The sequence below is a fragment of the Strongylocentrotus purpuratus genome, unplaced genomic scaffold, assembly GCF_000002235.5.
Source record: "Strongylocentrotus purpuratus isolate Spur 01 unplaced genomic scaffold, Spur_5.0 spur5_scaffold_19, whole genome shotgun sequence".
Classification (NCBI taxonomy): domain Eukaryota; kingdom Metazoa; phylum Echinodermata; class Echinoidea; order Camarodonta; family Strongylocentrotidae; genus Strongylocentrotus; species Strongylocentrotus purpuratus.
This window is the reverse complement of record NW_022145604.1, coordinates 8,847,313-8,870,073: the sequence shown is the minus strand read 5'-3', so window position 1 is coordinate 8,870,073 and position 22,761 is coordinate 8,847,313. Positions and strand designations below refer to the sequence as shown.

General features: G+C 39.6%; 1 protein-coding gene across 1 annotated transcript in view; it reads left to right on the top strand.

Moving 5' to 3' along the window:
• Nucleotides 1-9,609: 9,609 nt before the first annotated feature.
• The window catches only part of LOC582776 (adenylate cyclase type 5), a 143,256-nt gene continuing 130,104 nt past the window's right edge, over nt 9,610-22,761 (top strand). The window contains exon 1 of the mRNA XM_030990224.1: nt 9,610-10,859. Coding sequence (XP_030846084.1) covers nt 9,858-10,859 — 1,002 coding nt within the window. The 5' untranslated portion in view covers nt 9,610-9,857. The remainder of the gene's footprint in view (nt 10,860-22,761) is intronic.

Sequence of the window (22,761 nt, the reverse complement as noted above, 5' to 3'; positions counted from 1 at the left end):
CCATGGCAAGTCTGGCACAAATTGAATACATAGAAGTGGAGAAAATTTGTTCCCGAAAGACCTATCGGTGCCATCTTTTTTGGGGGAAAAAACACATAGAGTAAAGGAGCCCGTAATCGGCCAGCTCCAGTTTTCGGCCGATTGGTTGGATGCAAGGTAAAATCACTCTAAAATACATCGCATAATAGCATAACACATATCCCACACATACCATACCATGCCAGTGTCACTGAAGAACCACATTTGCAATGGAAAATATATCCTAAAATATCACATTTTAGCGATGTAATCGCCGGTCCCGCTACCCAAATCTGAAAAATCGAGTATCTTACGCGTGTCTGTAAGAAATATGGGTACCATAAAATGAGCTTTATTTCAAGTATTTTTCAGATTTAAAGCCCGATTTTGTGCTAGTCGCAAGCTCAAAAGTATCTCATCGCATGTATTAAATCAATGCAGCCGCACACCGCGACGCACACACGATATCTCTGTCTAATTCAGATTCCAACTTCCGATCACCGCTGTGCCCGTCTTCGGCCAGGCGAGCACCAGGGAGCTCCGGCGTGGGATACCTGCTCCGCCCGCTTGTGCTGTACATCAGCGCGGAAACGCACGGCGCGCGCGAGCGCTTCCTATTGACTTTGTACATGCGGCCGTAAACTGAAACGCTCGGCCGATAACGGGCTCCAAAACAGTGAAAATTGAAATGAATATTGTCATGGCAATTCGTGATTTTTTTCTGGGATTCTTTTTTTGTTTAAATAATAATAATATTTGCTTCATGATTTGAACAAGAAATGATAATAAATAGGAAGTAAAGAGTCCTAAAAATAGGATTTTGTCTTAAGTGGCCGAAAACGGGCTCCTTTACTCTAGGTCTAGTCTACATAGTATAAAACCTATAGACTACCTTTTCACAATTGATGTAAAAACATACACGCACGCACGTCAACACAAACACACACACACTCAGAGACACAAACGGGGTTGAACAAAATGCAGATAATGGATTTTGTTGAATCATTTTTTTCTCTCCCACTTTACCTTTGTTACCTGTTTACCACACGCACACACATAGACCTCTACCCTTAGAATCAGGGTAAAAACTAAAACACACACACATTATTTACATGTATACAAACAAAGAGGTAGAGAGATAGACTGAGAAATTGCATCCAGAGCCGTTTCAGATTATACTAGATCTAGAATTAGAAGTTATATAACTAGTCTAGACCTGGTCCTGGTCTAGACCTAGACCAGCTTAAACCAGAGACTATCGCCCACACTGACCCTGTCAAATTCAAAATTGCCCTGACGTCCCCCCATCTACAAACTAATACACCCTACCCGTTAAGTTAAAACTCAGACGAGTATCTTGGAGGACCAACCGACCAAGTACCAAGTAGGCTACCTACTAGTACTAGATCTACCTAGACTAGTCTAGCTAGTTCAACTAACATTTTTTTGGTGATGTGGGACTGAGTCTGAGTTATGCATTATTTAATGAAAAATTATCAAATTATTACAGTTTTCCTGTTTTATTTTCATTTTAATATTGCTTTCCAGATATTTATATGTTAAATGTTGTTGTGAATTATTATACTGTAAGTGCAATATCTCACAAGTACTTACCATTTTGAAGTTGATTCACACTTGACCAGTTCACAAAATGTTCAACAAAACTTTGAACCAACCACAGAAAATGAACTATCTTGGAATGGCCAATAGAGGGCGCATGAAATTTTTCTGATTAGGATCTTGTTGGGAGTGTTATCTTTGGAAGTCAATAACTTTTTAGTTAGAGAAGTAATGAATATGAAATTTTCACAGTGTAATAAATGAATATAAATGCATTTTTTACAGTAATTCTTTAGGATTTTCATTGTTTCCTCTTTTTTTTACAGATACAAACAAAAAGTGATAAATTATATTTTAGTGAAAAAAGTCAAAAAATTACATTTTAAACCCTAAAAAAAGGTTCAAAATATCATCAAATATTATAAATATTCATATCATGTGATAGATAATTTCATTATCTTTCCTTAGACACAACATTCATTAAAACTGAGGCTCTTTTTAACAAATGACATGTAAAAAACAACTGTTAGGCGAAATCAGGGTCAAATAAAGGTCATTGACCTCTGAAATCAGGCTCCACCACCCACAACACACAAGACATCACTTTTCAGACATGTCTTAGGATGTTTTATCCAAAAATTAAAGCAAAACACTTGGTCTTTTTTGTCAAAGAAATTCAAGCAGGCTCTTGGACTATTAGTTTTGCTTTTGTTTAAGAATATAGTTTTTGAATCAAATCGTTTTCCGGCTAGATTTTAGCAAGGTTTGTTTAAACGCTCATTTAAATTATATATTTCGTTTCAACCATTTTTGTTGACTCTTGCCTGGTCTCTCGTAAATCACAGTGAAAAAGGAAATAATTTTTAGGGTGTTGGATGGTACGTGTGCCTTTTTGTACAGTGAAAAGTGAGTCATGATGCGATATTTAATGTTTGTTTTATGATCATCCATCTTTAATCCTTTTTCAAAGGTATAATGCGCTATAAGAACTGTACTATTATTATTACATGTGTATATGATCATACAAAGATCCCCTATTTTATACCTCATTAGCAAAGAATCAAAGGTTTTGAGATAATTATTGAACAATTTAATTGTGCATATAAACTTTTGTGCAGTATGTTTACAGTAACAATAATTTGGTCATAGATGGGGTTTGTCCATAGCATCTGACATAAGTTTGCGGCAAGCTTGCCAGGGCTTTAGATTGCACCCCAGCAAGCTCCGCAAGCTTGCTGCAAGCTTGCAGGGCATACACTGTCGGCCTGCAAGATTGCCAGGGCTTTAGATTGCGCTCCTGCAAGCTTGCAGGGATATCCTCTTTGTCTGCAAGCTTGCAAGAGCTTTAGTTTGCGCCCCTGCAATGTCCGCAAGCTTGCTGCAAGCTTGCAGGGCATATACTGTCGGCCTGTAAGATTGCAAGGGCTTTAGATTGCGCCCCTGCAAGCTTGCAGGGATATCCTCTTGGCCTGCAAGCTTGCAGCAAGCTTGCATGAATATCTCTCTTTGCCTGCAAGCTTGCAGCAAGATTGCTGTAAGATTGCGCGCAAGTTTTGCAAGCTTAAATTTGTAATGCAATCTTATTAAGCTTGCCGCAAGCTTCTAACAAGCTTGTAACAAGCTTGCCGCAAGCTTAAGTTTCTGTAAGGATATTTTGAAAACAAGACCAAGATTTCTTGGATTATTTTCTCGACCAAATGTCCCGCTAATTGCAACTGTTGGTTGATGAAGACGCAAATTAGTTGGATAATTTGCGATCGGTATAGTTAAGATTGCAGGTTATTTGGCAAACTTGAGCTGATGATGACAGACCTAGTCTGATTCCCCGGTGATAAGAGACTGGAGAACCTTCCCAACCCTCAACAAGTGACCAAGGGTTACAGAATCTATCTTTCCTCTCATCACGATGATGATTAACATCAAAATTGGCGTATCTCTTCACTGACATGTACAAATATACAAGAACATCTGCTTGCATACAGAAGGGCATTATCTCTGTGTTCAAGCACCAAACAAATGATATGTACACGGATGTATGTATACATGTACTTGTATAAATTAAGTAGAAGTCCCCCCAAAAGGGGAATTCCCTCAAGAAGTCACCAAGGGTTACAGAATCTATCTCTCCTCGTATGATGATGATGATGATTAACATCTAAATCTCCTATTGTATCTGTTCACTCACATGTAGAAATGCACATGAACTTCATCTGCTTGAATCTGGAAGGGCGTTTTAAAACTCTGCGCTCAAGCACCAAACAAATGATATGTACAGTACCTGTATAAATTTGAGTGGAAGTCCCCCCGAAAGGGTTTTATGACCAATTGATTATTCCATTCCATTACTTATTAACTACTGTTTAGGTGTGTTTGCAAATACTTGTAACATTTCAAAATTCTGTCCTTTCATTGTATAAGCACAGAGAGTACTGTATGCCTTCAACATCTTCAGTATTAAAGTTAGTATAGAATCGGGACCTGTGCTTTGAGAATAAATAATCCAGGATGACGGTTTTAATATCCTTGATAATAGATTTTACGTCTGCCGTGCAATCCTCCCCCGGCCTGTACAGCTGACCGAGTGTGAGTAGCATAATTCAATATAATTCAGATTTTATCATTTTGGTTGAGGTGTTGCCTAGCAACCGTTGATCTCACAACAGAGGAGTGTGACGTTTGTGTACATGCTGGGGTTCACTGCATACCTTGCCTAGCGAGGAAATGATTTTGGTTTGTCCCTACACTCTTTAAATCCCCACTGTACTACTTATAGCTACTTGTGCCCTCTATATAGCAAACAATACCTACAATCGGTGACCATTGGTCCCCCATGATCCTCTTTTTCTTATGTTAATTGAGAGCTGATTTGATGAGATAACCACCTGTCCAGTGACCTTGCAGGGTGGTCTAATCCACATTCGTTAACGTTAATCTTTCAACGAAAGAAAATATTTGCACTATTGAACGAATGAAAAACATTCATTATTTGTTTTATACAACATCAAAGAACACGTAATAGAACGTTAATCAATAAATTATGCTTTTATTTACTCCTTATATTTATTAAAGTTGGAGTCAAGCCTTCTCGATTACATACATTCAGATTGCCTTCACGCCAGATACACACAGGGATACGCGCACGGCAGAGAGGTACGCAGTCTGCATATAACCAAAAACTCTGCATATAACGAAAAATGCACGCCCGTGCAATAGAACATCTATTGAATATCATGTGACCAACAATCCTCCAATCAAATGACAAGGATCCACGTAGGTGTTGTATAATTAGTTTTAAAATTGTTATTTTATTATTTTATAGTTGGTAAGTAGCAAAATGTAAACATTCTAAGCTGATATGAAGTCATCTCTATTTGTCTAGGAAGTGTACCAATAACCTTTCAAAATGATGTTCATATTTATAGCTAGAATGTATAAAATCAATCCTAAAGCATTTTATGGGCATTGTATACATGAAGGCTACCGATTGAGGATTTGAAGTAAGAGAAGACATTTTGGGCGTAGCTGAAAGTTGTATTAATGAATTTATACTTGAGGGTGGAATCTCGATCCATAGTTACATGTACTCCAGGACAAAACAATGCGTTTTCTATACTTAATATCATTATGTTAATCACATTCACATTAGTCTTCTCAATACCACAACGATCTCAGGATTGATGATAGGGTTGCCATGGCAATAACATTTTATATGTGTGACAGGAATGAATTTACATTGTTGCCCTTATTATGATGTAAGTGCTATTTTCTAGTTGTATTGATTAGGAAACTTCTTCACATTGTACATGCATGAATATTGTGTTTTACAATACATAGGCCTAATAGTCATTAGAAATATGGAGGGAAAAAAATGATTTGATAAAACACAAGAGGTACAGGTCGAGGGTTCAGTGACACAAAGACATAACTCCATATTGTGCCAAAATGAGTATTTGATATCAAAATATTCAGAAAAATGTGGGCTTTCCAGGAAACACAAAGACATAACTCCATCTGACACCCCGTTGAAGTCAATAGTGAAATATAGACTTAACTCCTTAAGGCCCAAGTGCTCAGTGACACATAAACCCACTTTTTCTCAAAATAGTCAAAATGGAGTTACGTCTTTGTGTTACTGACCCCTCAATGTATATCTGTAGTGTTATGGCATCGTTAATTAATTTGAAATTAAAAAGCATATGTCATTGGTTGGGAACCATACATGCAAGAGCGTTGACCCTGTTTCAAAGTATATGAGTCACCTCTCTGGTACCATGCAGATGATCGTCTCAATGCTTCCTTCTTCTTCTTCGCTATACATGTAAGTACAGGCCTTTTTATGATTGGCTTATAAAAGAATTGTGGAACATATCCCTACACTGTATACCTACATGTAACTATAGCTCTAAACCTGGTCAAAAATAGAATTGCAACATTATCTTGAAATCTTTATTTTGATGACATGAAGCTTAGAGGAAATTTTGCTAGAGGAAACGTTGCAAGGGGAAATGTTGCTAGAAGAAATGTTGCGAGAGGAAATGTTGCGAGAGGAAATTTTGGCTCAACTCAGTATACTAAAGAACTTTCACAAAAATGTCTCCTGCATTTTTTTCTTATCCAATTTTATGTGAGTAACTGAAAATTAAGGAATGCCATAATTTGACTTTTTAAAACAATATTTCCTTTGGATTTATTGGTCCTGCATCGATTAATTTACTCACAAGTCATTCTCATGTTTACTGAGAGTGAAGTAACACTGCAATATCTCTTTGTAGAACTAATATTAAAGCTCATATATTGACATGCAGCCCAATAATTGAAGAGCAAATTAAAAGTTTTAGTGATTAGTACAGTAAAACACCTTTCAGGCTCTTGATACACCTGCAATAGGCGTTAACATCTACTTTTACGCAAGGGGAAGATCACATCAAACAATTATTGGACATGACATAACAAATTGGGATGAGATGATTTTGTAACAACCTCTGTTATGTATACAAAATAACTTTTGGTATTCCCTCTCTAATTTTTTCGTTGAGTACATATACATGTACACTTTATGCTCTGCTTTTACATAAGGAAAAAATAGCATTTTAAATTTGTAAAACGAAAAATCACCAATCTACAACCTTTAAAAAAATAGTGCATAAATAGAAATGTATAATAATAAGTATAATAATTAAGAATGTATACTGAGATTTTATTTGTTACATGTGGCTCATTGTGCATCTACATCTACATGTATGTTCTATAGATCATGGGTCTTGCTTTGAACTATGGTAGGAGTAATTCAAACACACCAAAACAAAAGAAAATGAAAAATCCCTTCCATGATTCCAAGCTGGCATTGTAAACTGAACAAACTACCATGTAATGCAGACTTTCTTGAGGCGCCCCGAATACTGCCTTGCGCCCTCTCGAGCAGGCTCGCGTCAAGGAGGTAGACGACAGTTGCCATGGCAACAGGATGTGAAGGCATGGGTGTGCTTGTCTCGGGGATGGATAGCTAGCTATCGATAGTGTAGTGTAGGAGGAGGAGGAGGAGGATAGTGGGTAATGATGATATGTGCACATATGTCTCAGTATGTCTCGGTTGTAGGATCAATATACAATGATGCAATTATCCGCTGGGCACCGGAGGAGTGTTGACTCAGTTTTGTGGATATGGATATCATGGCGCTGTTCACACATGGAGCAAAGAGTGAGAGTTTTAAAAAAAGGAAATAGATTTTAAGGTTTTATGTTACATGTTGGATAACATGGATAGTCGTTGGCTGCCCTACAAGTAGGTCATAACCGCTATGTATATATTGTCAATAGCAGTAATGTCTGCCTTACAACCAGGCACAATATAATCTGTTGAGAGCCAGAAGGGTGTGAAATCACCTTTTTCAGCATGAACCCACTCTTTTCACAGAGTTAACAACCCACTAAAATATTAAAAGGAGAACCAAATTATTATTATTATTATGATATATAAGCATTGCATGTCATGAGCAAGTAATAATAATAATAATAATAGTGGGTTCTTGTATAGCGCTCATGTCAGTCAGATTTGGCCCTCCTGGCACTCCCGATTAATGTAATCAGTAATGATTAGTTTTTTTATTGTTAAAAGAGGTCTTGTCAAACTGGCAACACTTCAATTTTATTATAAACGCTTCTGTCAACTGTTACAACTTACTAAAAAAAAATGAATATGCAAGCAAGCAAAAAACAATTGTAATTTTTTAATGAAAAATTTGCATTTTGCCATGTTAAGCCCAGTTTGTAATGATTCTTTCCGTTGAAAGATTCTCTCATTTAATGAATCTCTCCTCAATAACAACTCAAATGCCCTTTGAGTGGTGGATTTTGTTTATTCATTTCTTTGTACATGTATCTTGTTTGTTTGCTTTTGTTACTTGTTTGTTTCTTGAGAGGCCATTGTAAGCAATTTCATGCACTTGTCACTACTTCATGTGAAAGTCTCTCTCCTTCTCTCTCTCTCTCTCTCTTTCTTTCTTGCCCTCCTCTTTCTCTCTCTTGCCACTTTCTTTTTCTATCTCTCCCAATCTAGTGGGCATTTTTCTCTCCTTTCTCCCTCTCTCTCCCTCTCTCTTTTTCTCTCCCTTTCCTCTCCTTCACTTGCTCCCCCTCCCACTCTACTTCTTCCCCTCTCTCTCCATCTCCCTCCTTCCTTCTCTTCCCATCTCTTTCCCCCTCTCTCTCCCCTCTCTTCCCCCTCTCTCCCTCTCTCCCCATCTCTCTACTTCCCTCTACTTCCCTCTCTTCCTCTCTCTCTCTCTCTCTCTTTCCCTTCCTCTCCTTTCTATCTCACCCTCCTTCCTCCCCCTCTCCATTCTTTACCCCTTCCCTCTCCCTCCTTTACCCCTTCCCTCTCCCTCCTTTACCCCTTCCCTCTCCCTCCTTTACCCCTTCCCTCTATATCTCTTTCTTTCTCCCTCTCCCTACTTCCCACTGTCCCTCCTTCCCTCTCCCTCTCTCTTCCACTCTCCCCCTCTCTACCTTTCTCTCTCTCTCCTTCCATCTCCCCATCTCTCTCTGTTTCTACTCTCCCCCTCCCCCTCTCTTCTCTCTCCCCCTCTCCCATCTTCCCTTCTGATCACTCTCTTCTCTCTCCCATCTCTCTCCCCCTCTCTCATCTCTTCTCTCTCAACTTCTCTCTCCCTCTCCCATCCCTCTTGCTCTATCTTTCACTCTTGCTCTGTCATTCACTCTCTCTCTCTCTCCCTTCCCCTTTCTCTTCCTCCCCTTCTCTTCCTCTCCTTCTCTCTCCCCCTTTCCCTCCTTTACTGTTTCCTTCTCTCTATCTCTCTCTTCCCTCCTCTCCCTGTCCCCCTTCCCCTTACTCCACTCTCCCTCTCTCTTCCCCTCTCTCTACCTTTCTCTCTCCCCCTCTCTCTACCTTTCTCTCCTTTCATCTCCCTCTATCTCTCCTTCCAGCTCTTTCCGTCTCTCTCTTCCACCTCTCCTATCCCTCTTTATCTCTCCCCTCTCCCACCTTCCCTCCTGATATGTCTCCTCTTTCTCCCCTCTCTCTTCTCCCTCTCTCATCTCCTCCTCTCATCTCCTCTCCCATTTCCTCTCTCATTTCCTCCTCTCCCATCTTCTCTCTCCCATCCCTCTCGCTCTATCCTTCACTCTTGCTCTGTCATTCACTCTTGCTCTGTCATTCACTCTTGCTCTGTCATTCACTCTCTCTCTCTCTCTCTCTCTCTCTCTCTCTCTGCATGCTCCTATCTTGTGAAGATATGAATGTATCACTTGTGAGTGCATCCAAGACATACCGATAACTGGAAGGGCTTTTTACTAATTACATTATAAAGAGTTAATGACCTTCTGGATTCTAATAGATAATAGGATGATTGTTAAAAACTGGAAAAAGAAGAAAGTTTACTTCATAATAACTTTAAAAAAAAAGAATTCTGAATATTTCCTTGTGATTGTACTGAAAGACATATATGACTGAAGAAAACTACATTTGTTCAGAGGTCCTTGGCTTGCTTTATATGTGTGATAATGAAATTTGTGTATTGGAATGTGATGATGTGTGTGTAATGATGCAGAAAAGGAGAAGAGAATAACAAATTGAGAAAGGAAGTGATTTGTGTTCTGAACATGTTGTTATGACTGTGTGTGTTTGTTTGTGGGGGTGTGTGTGTATGTTGCAGTGATTGTGTGTAAGAAGACCTTAATGAAATGAGCACTCATAAGCCCCTTGGGGGTCTACTTGTTTCATTACAGACCAATCAACCAATCGGTGAGTGCGCTGTCCCGCCATGTCGAGTGAAGCTCAGCCGGCAATCAGCCAATCAGCATTGGGCTCCTCCATCAGCCTACGTCGCTCTGCCTGGGAGAAGAAAGAGCTAGAGAAGAAGGAGGATGAGCGGGCACTTGTTACCTCGTCTCACAGTCAGGCAGAGCTTCGGCAGGAGGAAGAGGCTCATCTTGGTCCCGCTCACACCAATCTTCACGTTGATCCTCCTCACGCTATGCCTACCGACAACAACCACCACCATGCTGCCTCCTACCACCATCCCCCTAACAGGCCGAGCAGTAGCACGTCAACACGAAGTGCCCAGTCCAGAAAGTCGGCGTGGGATGAGCCGCCGCGGGACAAGCGGGTCGCCCCGGTCGTCCCGCAGAAGAAAACGACAGAAGTCGGGCAACACGGGGACGTTCGGGTGCGCTCGGTAGAACTCCAGGAGGTGAACGGGAGGCCGCGGGACGGGGAGCCCGATTTAATGTTGGACATCACCTGCATGGAATCAATTAAAGGATTTACCAAAGTCTTCAAATCGAAAAAGTTTAAATCTCCTCAATTAGAGGACCTTTATCAACGCTATTTCTTCAGCCTGAACAAGAGCAGTTTATCGAGCTTGCTTGGTCTTATCGCTCTAACTGTTATCGTCATTTTAGGGTTTCACTACGGGGCCGGTCTGACGTCGTGGATTAAAGGCGCTTTTCTAGGACTTTTTGAAATTGTGTTTATCGTGCTAGGAGTCTTGTGCAATCGGAATTCTTTCACCCCAAGACAATTACGCTTTGTGTGCTATGTGGTATTGGCGCTTCTAGGAGCAATTGTAATCATCGATGTCCTCGACACCGAGCCCAGGTCGGCGACCGCGGGGGTCTGGACCACCGTCTTTATCATCTATTTGATCTATACGCTTCTGCCGGTGCGGATGCGGCTCGCTGTAATGTTTGGATTGGTTTATTCTATACTACATGTGGCATGCGCAGTTGGAAGAAACTCTCAAGACAGTTTTCTTTGGAAGCAGGTGAGATTAATTCTTTCTTACTTTATTTTACCAAGTTACCTCCCCTAATAACTCCTTATGTTAATGAATGTTTACAGGTATCACCAACAAAAATTAATTAGACAATTTTTGGTTACATGCAAAAGTTTATCATTTCATTGATTATTGTTATGAAACTCATTTCAGAATAGTTTAAAAAGATAACATATAGCCTTGTAATTGTCAACTCTGCTAGAATTGTCTGTTTTGGGCAAGAAAAGTATTAATTCTGTGTACATGTTCAATGACATGAGTTATAGCCCTTCTGGTTCGAAACAGATGAGATACCGTTTCTTCAAATATTCACAACACAATACATGAATCTATTTCAAATATTAATTAGACAATTTTTGGTTACATGCAAAAGTTTATCATTTCATTGATTATTGTTATGAAACTCATTTCAGAATAGTTTAAAAAGATAACATATAGCCTTGTAATTGTCAACTCTGCTAGAATTGTCTGTTTTGGGCAAGAAAAGTATTAATTCTGTGTACATGTTCAATGACATGAGTTATAGCCCTTCTGGTTCGAAACAGATGAGATACCGTTTCTTCAAATATTCACAACACAATACATGAATCTATTTCAAATAAGGAGAAGAAAATAGAATTTAAAGCAGGCGATTGAAAGGGTCTGAAAAATGCATATTAATAATTCATATCAAATTGACCTGATTTATCATGACTACGTGTATATTTAAGTTTTTTCCTGCAAATAATTCATTTTGTTTCATAGGTTGCAACAAATAGGTCTACTGATTGCAAAAATGATATGGCTGTTTCTCTTGCCATACAGTGTATCTTTTTCTTACATCAGCTTGCTTATCCATTTTCTCCTTATTGTACTTTCCCCATTCAAATGTAAATGTAAATAATAGGACAAAATAGCACAAAAGTGGAATATGAGTTGGTTACACATTGCAATAACTTTGAAGAACATTCAAAACTTCCAGCTTATATTCTTCTTTGATGTTAATCATTACCAAGTCTTGAAAGGGAGATTGAGAAAATAAGAGGGAGAGAAAGAAAGAGAGAGAGAGAGAGAGAGGGAGAGAGATAGAGAGAGGTAGGGAAGAAAGAGAGAGAGAGAGAGAGAGAGAGAGAGAGAGAGAGAGAGAGAGAGAAAGAAACAGAGATACAGACATAGAGAAATAAAGAGAGGAATAGAGAAAGTGAGAGAGAGAGAGGGGAAGAGAGAAGGAAAGTGAAATAGAGAGAGAGAGAGAGAGAGATGTAGGATATAAAGAAAGCAACTTGTTTGTGAGATTGTAGCAGAGGTTAAATATTTTATAAAGGTGTGAAGGAGGGACATTCCCACATTTTTCATTTTTTTAAAGATTAACTTAGAAAACAAGTCTCAGTTGAATAACAAAAATATTTATAAGAGCTTGCCCTCAGCATCCTCATTGCGTCTTTGTGAAGCAGAACTCGTTATGGCATTGCTTTCATCTTTACATATATGTGTGAGTGGGTAGAGAACAAGAGATGGTTATGTCCAAACATATAACCACTAAAATGTGGTCTGAAAAATGAATGAGAAATAGAAAAAATAGAGGAAAAGGATGAGAGAGATATTTAAGGAATGCTATAAAGAGAAAGGAGAGAGAGAGGAGAACGAGAGAGATCGAGCGAGAGAGGAAGAGAAAGAGAGAGAGGGAGAGGGGTAGAGGGAGAGGGAGAGGGGAGAGGGAGAGGGAGAGGGAGAGGGAAAGGGAAAAGGAAAAGGAAAGGGAGAGGGAAAGGGAGAAAAAGGAAGAGAAAGAGAGAGAGGGGAGAGATTGAGAGAGAGAAAAAAAGAGAGAGAAAGAGATGTAGAGAGTGGGATAGAGATTTAGATAGAGAAAGAGAGACAGAGAGACAAAGAGAGAGAGAGAGAGAGAGAGAGAGAGAGAGAGAGAGTAGAAAAAGATGGTAACAGATGAACATCATCCTCGCTTCATGTACATGCATATTTGCAGAGAGAGAGAGAAAGAGAGAGAGGGAGAGGGAGAGGGAGAGGGAGAGGGAGAGGGAGAGGGAGAGGGAGAGGGAAAAGGAAAGGGAGAGGGAAAGGGAGAAAAGGGAAGAGAAAGTGAGAGAGAGGGGAGAGATTGAGAGAGAGAAAAAAAGAGAGAAAGAGATATAGAGAGTGGGATAGAGATTTAGATAGAGAAAGAGAAAGAGAGACAGAGAGACAAAGAGAGAGAGGGAGAGAGAGAGTGAGTAGAAAAAGATGGTAACAGATGAACATCATCCTCGCTTCATGTACATGCATATTTGCAGAGAGAAAGAGAAAGCGAGGGAGAGGGAGAGGGAGAGGGAGAGGGAGAGGGAGAGGGAGAGGGAGAGGGAGAGGGAGAGGGAGAGGGAGAGGGAGGGAAAAGGAAAGGGAAAGGGAGAGGGAAAGGGAGAAAAAGGAAGAGAAAGAGAGAGAGAGGGGAGAGATTGAGAGAGAGAGAAAAAAAGAGAGAGAAAGAGATATAGAGAGTGGGATAGAGATTTAGATAGAGAAAGAGAAAGAGAAAGAGAGACAGAGAGACAAAGAGAGGGAGAGAGAGAGAGAGAGTAGAAAAAGATGGTAACAGATGAACATCATCCTCGCTTCATATACATGCATATTTGCATTTGAGCGGTTGTGATGAATTCAGTAATCGTTTGAATGCAATTATCCACCATTAGTTTCCCTGTAAAGAATCACCCCGTTGTTTACCTTTGCAACTCATGGTTATCAATGCATTGTTTGCCTTTTCACTTGGGACACCGTTAGCCGCACAAATTGCTCACTATAGCAAACCTAAGTGCTTGCCAAATACTCCTACATGCGAGCAGTGATAAAGATCGTCCGTTTGTTTGGGTTTTTCCAAAGCCAAATGGATAAACCAGTGAAGGGGATGATTAATATTGATTGTTACACTCCACCGCGGATCCCCATGAATTGATGAAGCTCTGGTGGTCACGTTTGGTAATCACATGTTATCTAAATGTTATGACTGTGATATATGCTCATGTTGTAGACAGAAGATTTAAAGGCTCACTACATGTAGTAGAAGTGTCCTAGCCGAGTGGTTTAAGCACTTGACTTGAAATTCAAAGGTCGTGGTTCGATCCCCGACATGGCACTAATGTCCTTTGACAAGGCATTAATCTTCATTTGCCACACTCGATCCAGGTAACGTAAATGGGTACCTGGCAGGTGTTAATTCCTTGAAATGCTGGAGCACTGTAATGGCAGCTAGGCTAATTAAAGCCGGGGTAATAATTAGTGCGCCTCGGAATAGAATTTCTAGATACACAGCGCTATAGAAATGCCTATTATTATCATTAAATACGTAGTTATGAATTTAAAGATGTATGCTGTAGGTGATTTCTGTTAATGCATGAATCTGTTTCCAAGTCATTGGGAAAGGTGAATTTATTATCTAGTACTAAAAGATATGAAATATAAAAAACTACAGACATGCATGTCATTTTGTTTCAAGAATGGATGGGGTCAAATTTTAGGGGACAAAATTTCAGCGGACAATGTTCAGCATTGAAGAGTGATCTAGAAGGAATTCTTGATGCATCAGTATCTGCCTTCACGGAAAGTTGCTGTCAAACATAATTCTTTTTGAGAAAAAAAAAAACACCATTAATTTCTCTAGTTGAATTCACAGTATTTCGCTATCGATTGTGGAATTCTCTTTGGAAAACCATTGTAGAAAACGATATCAGATTGTAACTGTTTAAAAAAACAAAAAACAATTGGAACAAATTTCATTGCAACGGCATGAATGAATATTCTTAAAGAAACTATGGTATACGAATGTGACAAAGAATCTGCCTTGATTGACATAATTTTGCTTTCAATCTAACACGTATAATAAAACAACCATTATACATTATTTTAAAAAATGATATAAAACTAGATGACAACCTTTCAATAAAGTATATGGACAATTTTTTTTTTTTTTTAGGGGGAGGGGGGGGGGGGGCTGGATCAGCATGCAGGAATAATCTTGAAGGAACTTTATGAATGCGTCAAAGAATCTGCCTCGAAGCATACTGCACTCCCGGCTGAAGTTGATTATCTCCCCTCATGTTCTCCCCATCAGAAAACAATAATGAATCCCTTCTGAGCTTCTCTCGGCGCATCCACAGGATCTCTGTCGTCGATATTATGGATCGGTAACCTGGTCTGGCCAGCTTATGGCTTCTTCGATGACGCGGCGGTTGAGGGTGAGGCACGTTATTGAAAAGTGTGGTTTGAGCGCCCATCACCTGGGTATGCTGTAAACCGTGTAAAGACACCTTCTCAAACCAGGGGGGTGTTTCACAAAGATCCTAAGTTGAACTTATCTCTAAGTTGGGAACAATTATGGAAATCCGTTTAAATAGCATCTTTGAAAATATTTTGTAAAAGTTATTTCAAAAAGCATAAAATGTTGATTCAAATCATTCATATTTTCTATTTTAAAGGAGATTTCATGTTCTTGATGTGGAATTTATGTAAAGTCTAAAATACTTGGATTTTGCTTTTGAATGTATTTCATTATAAGGCTACAAATGGCTCTCCATAATCTTTAAATCCAACTTAGAGTTAAGTTTGACTTAGGATCTTTGTGAAACACCCCCTGGAGTGGTTGCAGGGTGCAGGAACTGCAGGGTATAGGGTTATATAGCTACTTTGCTATATAAAAAAATCGCACATACAAAAATTAAACAAAATAAAACAGTGTTCTGTCTTGAGCTTAATGAAGTTTGCCTGAAAAAACAAAAGAATGAAATAAAAAGAAACAAAAGAAAAAATAAAAAAATAAAAAAATAAAAATTAAAAATAAAAGTTTTCCTTTCTGACTTGGTCTGAGTGCAATTGGCTTCAAGAAAACAGCAAGTGATAGGCGGTCAGACCACAACTTCTAATAACGTGCCTCACTAACCACGTCATTAAACAAGCAAAAAAACAACAAAAAAAGAGACAAAGAAAAACAAGTTTTCCTTGCAAAATTGTTTGGAGTGCATTTTTCTAGCATCTACTATTAATGAGAAATACAATGTATGGAGGCATTTTTCTAGTCAGTAATGGAACGCCATGTAAATAGATAAAAACATTGACTTCATGTACATGCACGTATTCAATTAAAACATATTTGTACACAGAAATGGACATACAGTGTACCTTTACGTGTCAAATTGATGATTTGATGTTTTAACCTGACTGCTTATTAAAAATAAAAAGCATGTGTATGCTTGTAAGTAAGCAACCAGGGGACCGTTGGCTTGAAGTTGTGAGATCATCATTGCTCCACCTCTGCGCCATATATCTCACCGCCTACTTCTGTTTCAGTTTGAGAAATGGTCTGCCTAACTGAGAAACTTTGCATTTATGTAGTTTCATTACAATTTACAACACACTGCAATGACAAGTACCTGTTGGATATGCATGCACATGTACACTGTACATAATACAAACCACAGTGATATTCACTAATACATGGAGCCTTTTATTTGTATGCCCTTTTGTATAGCATTCATAATCGTGATAATCATTATGTGTTGATTATTCTGATTACAAAGCAGACATCATCAATCACGGACGCGATCGAGGTCCTCGCACCAGGCATTCTATCGCTGAGAATGATCTCCTTTATTACAGCTCGGATCGGACCTACGGGAATAGCAATACTCTATTCCGTCATACATCCATAGATATCCATCGCAATGTGGACGTGTGATATTCACTCCTAATAACTGAATATTGGTTTCATATCATTTGACATCTACTTGCATAGAGTTCATACATGTATATTGTACATGTAAAAGAATTCCATCAAAGAAAATACAAAGGAAATTGAATAGCCTACTGAGAAAAATAACAAGTCAAGAGTTGATTTTGTAATGTAAGTGTGCACTATTGGTAAACTGTTGAATGTATCAATATAAACATAGAAGTCATGAACACATAAATGTGTCCGCCAGTGATTGGTTGGTCTGTTTAAATACCTTATGTACATTGCTCATTCAAAACTCCTCTTGAATAGTTTTGAGAGTAATCAAAGCAATTTTTAAGTATTGTTCCCTTCCCTGATTCAAGCACCAAGATACATTTCTATGCTATTGCAATTTAATTTTGGTCTTATATTTTCCCAGGGTTGCCACATCATTAGTAACACTGCTTCAGGCCCCCGGATCATTATTACCCCAGCATTGCTAGAGACACATTTAATACAACTTAGTTGAGAGGGTAAATATACTTGAAATAGCACCAGATAAACGCCTTTGGGAAACACACGTTGTTCAAAGATGTAGAGATGTAAAGCCCCAGTCCCATATAAAGCCGGACCAGCACGGACGAGCACGGACCACTCCGGACCATCCCGGACCATGGTATGGGGTGATCCGGGATGGTCCGGGATGTTTTGTTAAAAAAAGTGTGATGCTTTTAAGCTACAGTCCCATATACGTCCCGGACCGTCCCGGACCATCCCGGACTCCATCCGGGGTGATCCGGGATTCGGTCCGTGTTGACACCGTGTTGGCACCGGGGTGGTCCTGGATGGTCCTGGATGGTCCTGGGCGGTCAATAACTCACTCCCGGACTGCCACGGATCAACACGGACCGCCCCGGCGCCACTACGGATGACCCCGGACCCAGCACGGTGGCTACACGGATCACCCCGGATCAAACTATTGTCCCGGACCGTCCCGGACCACCCCGGCAGTTTTTGACCGTCAAAAACATCCGGGGTCGACTCCCGGACCGCCCAGGACCATCCAGGACCATCCAGGACCATCCAGGACCATCCAGGACCACCCCGGTGCCAACACGGTGTCAACACGGACCGAATCCCGGATCACCCCGGATGGGGTCCGGGATGGTCCGGGACGGTCCGGGACGTATATGGGACTGTAGCTTAAGCACTGAGGAAGGATTGAGCCCCTGACCTCATGCCTGAAAGACAAGGGTTTCACCAATTATACCATAGTGCTCCCACACTTATCATCATCATCATCATCATCATCATCATCATCATTATCATCTTCAACTTCTTAGTCATCATCATCTTTATCTTCATCTTCTTTTTTATCGTTATCACCATCATCATCGTCTTCATCATCATCTTCATCTTCAGCGCTTAGACACTGTATGTGTATACCAGGGCTATAGAAATCTTAGATATTATTATTATTATCTTCATCTTCATGGTCATCACCATCATCATTACCATCATCTTCTTCTTCATCATCATCATCTCCACCATCACCATCTCATCTCCATCTGTCTGTCTGTCTCTCCCTTTCTCTGTCTGTCTGTCTCTCCCTCTGTCTGTCTGTCTGTCTCTCCCTCCCTTGGTCTGTCTGTCTGTCTCACCTTTTCTCTCAATCGTTTACACTTCCTCTCTCTCATTCTCCTCATGTACATTACAATGTATACTTTGCATTGTCAAAATATTCTATTTTTTTACAGTCATTTCAATGCATTGACCTTGTACAGGTTTGCAAACACATCTACTACTCCTTGTTTGCTTCTTGTTGTGATGAATATAAATTATGGTTATAAATGCTTATCAGTATTGGATCTCGACCATCATCTTATTTTCTGACCCAATCAAACACACTCCACAAGCTTTCTACACCTGATCTCTATAGGCCTGTCCTCATCAGCTCAAGTTTACCAAGTGGCCCGCTATTTTCAGACTTGGGGAAATTATCCAGAAGCTCGGAATTGCGTCTTCACCAGACCAATACGCTTATCACAGACTATATACATGTAGCTCGATCAGACGGGCGCAAATTAGCCCACTATTTCCGAAATAGCAAGATATTTTAGAAACAAGACCAAGATTTTCGGGATATTTTCTCGACCAAATATCCAGCTAATTGCAACTGCGGGCTGATGATTTGCAGTTGGGGATACATGTATTCAAATAGGGGGTTATTTGGCAAACTTAAGCTGATGAAGACAGGCCTAATGTAACTAATGATCTTACCCTTATACTAATGTGCCTCTCATCATCCTTCCCTCATCAAGGGTCCTGTTTTAAGTACCGTAGTCATTTATCTTTCTCTTTCTTCCCTCTCCCACTATATTCAATCCTCTTCTTTCTTTCTCTTTTCTTTTTTCTCTGTATCCTTCTTGTGCTTCCCGCTTTTGATCCCTTTCTTTCTTCATTCATATATGGATATGAATATACACTTTCTCTTTCCTCATTCTCTTGTTCCTCCCTCTCCCTCTCCCTCCATCTCCTTCATCCATCTCTCTCCGCACCCACTGCTCCTCTTTATCTTATTCCTCTTTCTTCACTCTCCCCTCAGTCTCCATCTCTCTTCCTTTCAACTCTTTCACTCTTACTTAAATTACTTTTCCCTCTGCATTTTTCTCGCATCTTTTCTGTATTATTATTATCATTATTTTATGCTGCAAAGACAAGATCAAGAAAACAGTGAATACAAAACAATTGTAAGGTTTGAAGGTTTCTCTCTCTCTCCCTCTTTTTCCTCTATTCTCCCCCTTCATCTCTCACTCCTCACTCTCCGCCACCGTTCTCTCTCATTCTCTCGTGCATTCTCTCTCATCAGTCCTTCCCTCTTTTCTATTTTTCTCCCCCTCTCCTCTTCCTCCCTCTCTCCTTTTCCTCCCTCTCTCCTTTTCCTCCCTCTCTCTCTCCTTTTCCTCCCTCTCTCTCTCCTTTTCCTCCCTCTCTCTCCTTTTCCTCCCTCTCTCCTTTCCCTCCCTCTCTCTCTCCTTTTCCTCCCTCTCTCTCCTCTTCCTCCCTCTCTCCCCTCTTCCTCCCTCTCTCCTTTTCCTCCCTCTCTCTCCTTTTCCTCCCTCTCTCCTTTTCCTCCCCCTCTCTCTCCTTTTCCTCCCTCTCTCTCTCCTTTTCCTCCCTCTCTCTCCTTTTCCTCCCTCCCTCTCTCCTTTTCCTCCCTCTCTCTCCTTTTCCTCCCTCTCTCTCCTTTTCCTCCCTCTCTCTCCTTTTCCTCCCTCCCTCTCTCCTTTTCCTCCCTCTCTCTCCTTTTCCTCCCTCTCTCTCCTTTTCCTCCCTCTCTCTCCTTTTCCTCCCTCTCTCTCCTTTTCCTCCCTCTCTCCTTTTCCTCCCTCTCTCCTTTCCCTCCCTCTCTCTTCCACCCTCTCTCTATTCTCCCTTTCCTATCCCTCCCTATCTCATTCTGTATTCATCATGAAGGGTTGAAGATACTTGAAGTGACCATTCCTCACTCATCCTAGGTCTTACAATGACCACCATACATATCAAATGATGCAATATGGTTTGTACGATGACAATCTATGAAGGGTCATGTAACAATTACTAACAAATGAAGCACTCTCGTACATGTAGGCCTACATGAATTTTGCAAATCAAACATTAAAGTTTCTATGTGAAATGGAATCATTAGTTTTTCGAAGGCTCGTGCCAAAGTACTTTCAAAGTAAATTGTAATTACTGAGAGTGATTGTGCATGCCGTACATGTGCTCTTGGCAAATCTGTAAATGTTAAAGCCAACTGCCTTGCTGTGTACTGGACTTATGTAAATACGAGTTAGCTTATTTATCGACCTGTATTTAGATCATGTACATGTACATGTAGGTCAAGTAAATACCAGCCACTTGATGTATCCGCAGACCTTCTTTTCATGGGCTTTGCACAATTTTAGAACATGAATGTGGTTGCACTAGTCATTTTGCACATACAGTACATGTATATTGGCAAAAAATATATGTTTCGGTTATCAATTTCCCTTTATTTTTACGGTATTTCCTAGAGAACTTGACCATTTTTCTTCCATTCCCTCATCAAAAAAGAAGAAGAAGAAGAGTATAAAAAAAAACAATTTTGTTACTAAATGTAAGAAAGGATTTCGAACCAAAGGTAGATGATAAATTGATTTGGAGTTGAAAATACGGTAGTCCAAAATCAGATTTTCGGTGCTGTTTTTTCACTGTGTTTAGTCTATTCCATTTCATCTAAGGTGACTTGTACCTTGTACCTTGTGTTCGTCTCTTCCGAAAGGTCCGCTAGGAACTATTATAACTGGAAGTATAACTTGGCGTGACGAGAGTATAGATTTGTGTATTTCAGGGGTTATGCTATTTGATTTAGTTTTTGGTTTGCAGACTTCGTTGCAGACTTCGCAGACTTCTCAGTAAACCAAATTTATTGACAAATTAATTCTATGAATTTCAGAACGTTTTGACAAAACACAATGTAGGGATGCATTCTAAGTTAACATCTACTATAGATCATTAAATCTCTTATTAAAAAAAAAAAAAATAAAAAAGTATGAAACTTTAAGTAAACATTCAGTATGCAGATGGTCGACAATATCATTGTAGGATTTCATGTTATTTCAAGGGTATTTTGTGACATCAAACACCAAACGTAACGTTAAAAATTGAGTAAAGAGCTTGAAACTTAAGTCACATTACTACGTTCTTACGTATAAATGTAATTTTCAGTTTGAAAGAGAATGAAAATCGAGGCAAGAGTTTCACATGAAAAGTGAATATGTAAACTGTAGATGTAATGCAATAATACATGGAGTTTTAGAAGTTGAATGTGAATATCGTGGTTGCACTGTACGTTGTTGTCAATACAAGCCAAGCTGTACAGTATAGAACTTTAGACATTTTCTCTGTAGTATACAGTGTATATATATATATATATATATATATAATACAATAGAAAACATATGAGCAATTGAATTGCTAGCAATGAAGGTATAGCCTGGTGGTCGAGTCCAGAAGAAAAAAGGGTCAAATTAACACTCAAGAATAATCATCACGGCCATTTGTCCCCCGTCCCTGATCCTGCCAGGATTTAGAGTTGCAAAGCCACGATCAGTGTGACAGATCTGGTGCAAAGAAAAAGCCAAATTTACTCCCCTCTTTCTATTTTTGGGGGCTCATGTCCGCGGGGCATGCACTACATTATTGACATTTTGGGAAGCCTCCTGAGCGGCCGGGGATTGTGGTCCGTTAGGGCTCCCTCGTGGTCGGCTTCTCTGCCTTTCCAATGATTTGCCGCCAAACGATGTTTTGGTTTCCTGCAATTGTGCGAGTTTGTTCGATTGTGCATAGGTGCATGCAAAGTAAAACAGATGGAGTTTGCCAGGAAGTGAGAGTTTAGGAGACACATATGTGGAGAATGTGTTTTCACAATGTGTTCAGAACATATAGGAAGTAGGGCATACTGATTAACATTATAACCCTTTCAGGAAAGGATTTATTTTGGGGGCTAAATTTATCACATATTGTTCTGTTGAACAGTGTTACCAAAATGATCAAAAGATTTGGACTCCTGATCCAGCATTACGTTATCATTTGTGTTGAGCAAACATAAAATATATTATAGCAGGACTATTCGTATTGAATTTCTAGAACTCATACATTGTTAATACTGATAGTCAACAAAAATAGGAAAACAATAATACATTTCTTTCATAGCTACATTGTTGAAATATATTGCTTTTTGTAAGTATACGACGTTATTCTCTTTTTACTTAATCCTACACTTTACCACTTGAATCTTTATTTTTACAAGTGCTTGTATTTTGTAACCTAACCTCCAGATATAATCAATTACCTTCGTGAACTTGCACAAAATCATGGCCGGAAAAAAAATGATTCTTTTGTGTTAATATCTCCTCAGCCACCATTTGCATTGATTTTGTGAACATCTGCGTCAAATAATGCTCGTCATATGCTCGTCCTTGACCGATTTCAGCCTCTCGATCCTTAGAATGAGCAATCTCGAAAATTAATCATGCCGGTGTTGGTTTGGTGATTTACCGGTATACCCTCTAGGTCTACAGGTAGACTTTGTTTTGTAGATTAGTTGTTATTACTGAGCTGTTGGCTATAGCTCCCATCCCCACCCGTAACTAGTCTCCAATCATGCTTTATAAAACAGATATAAGCCAT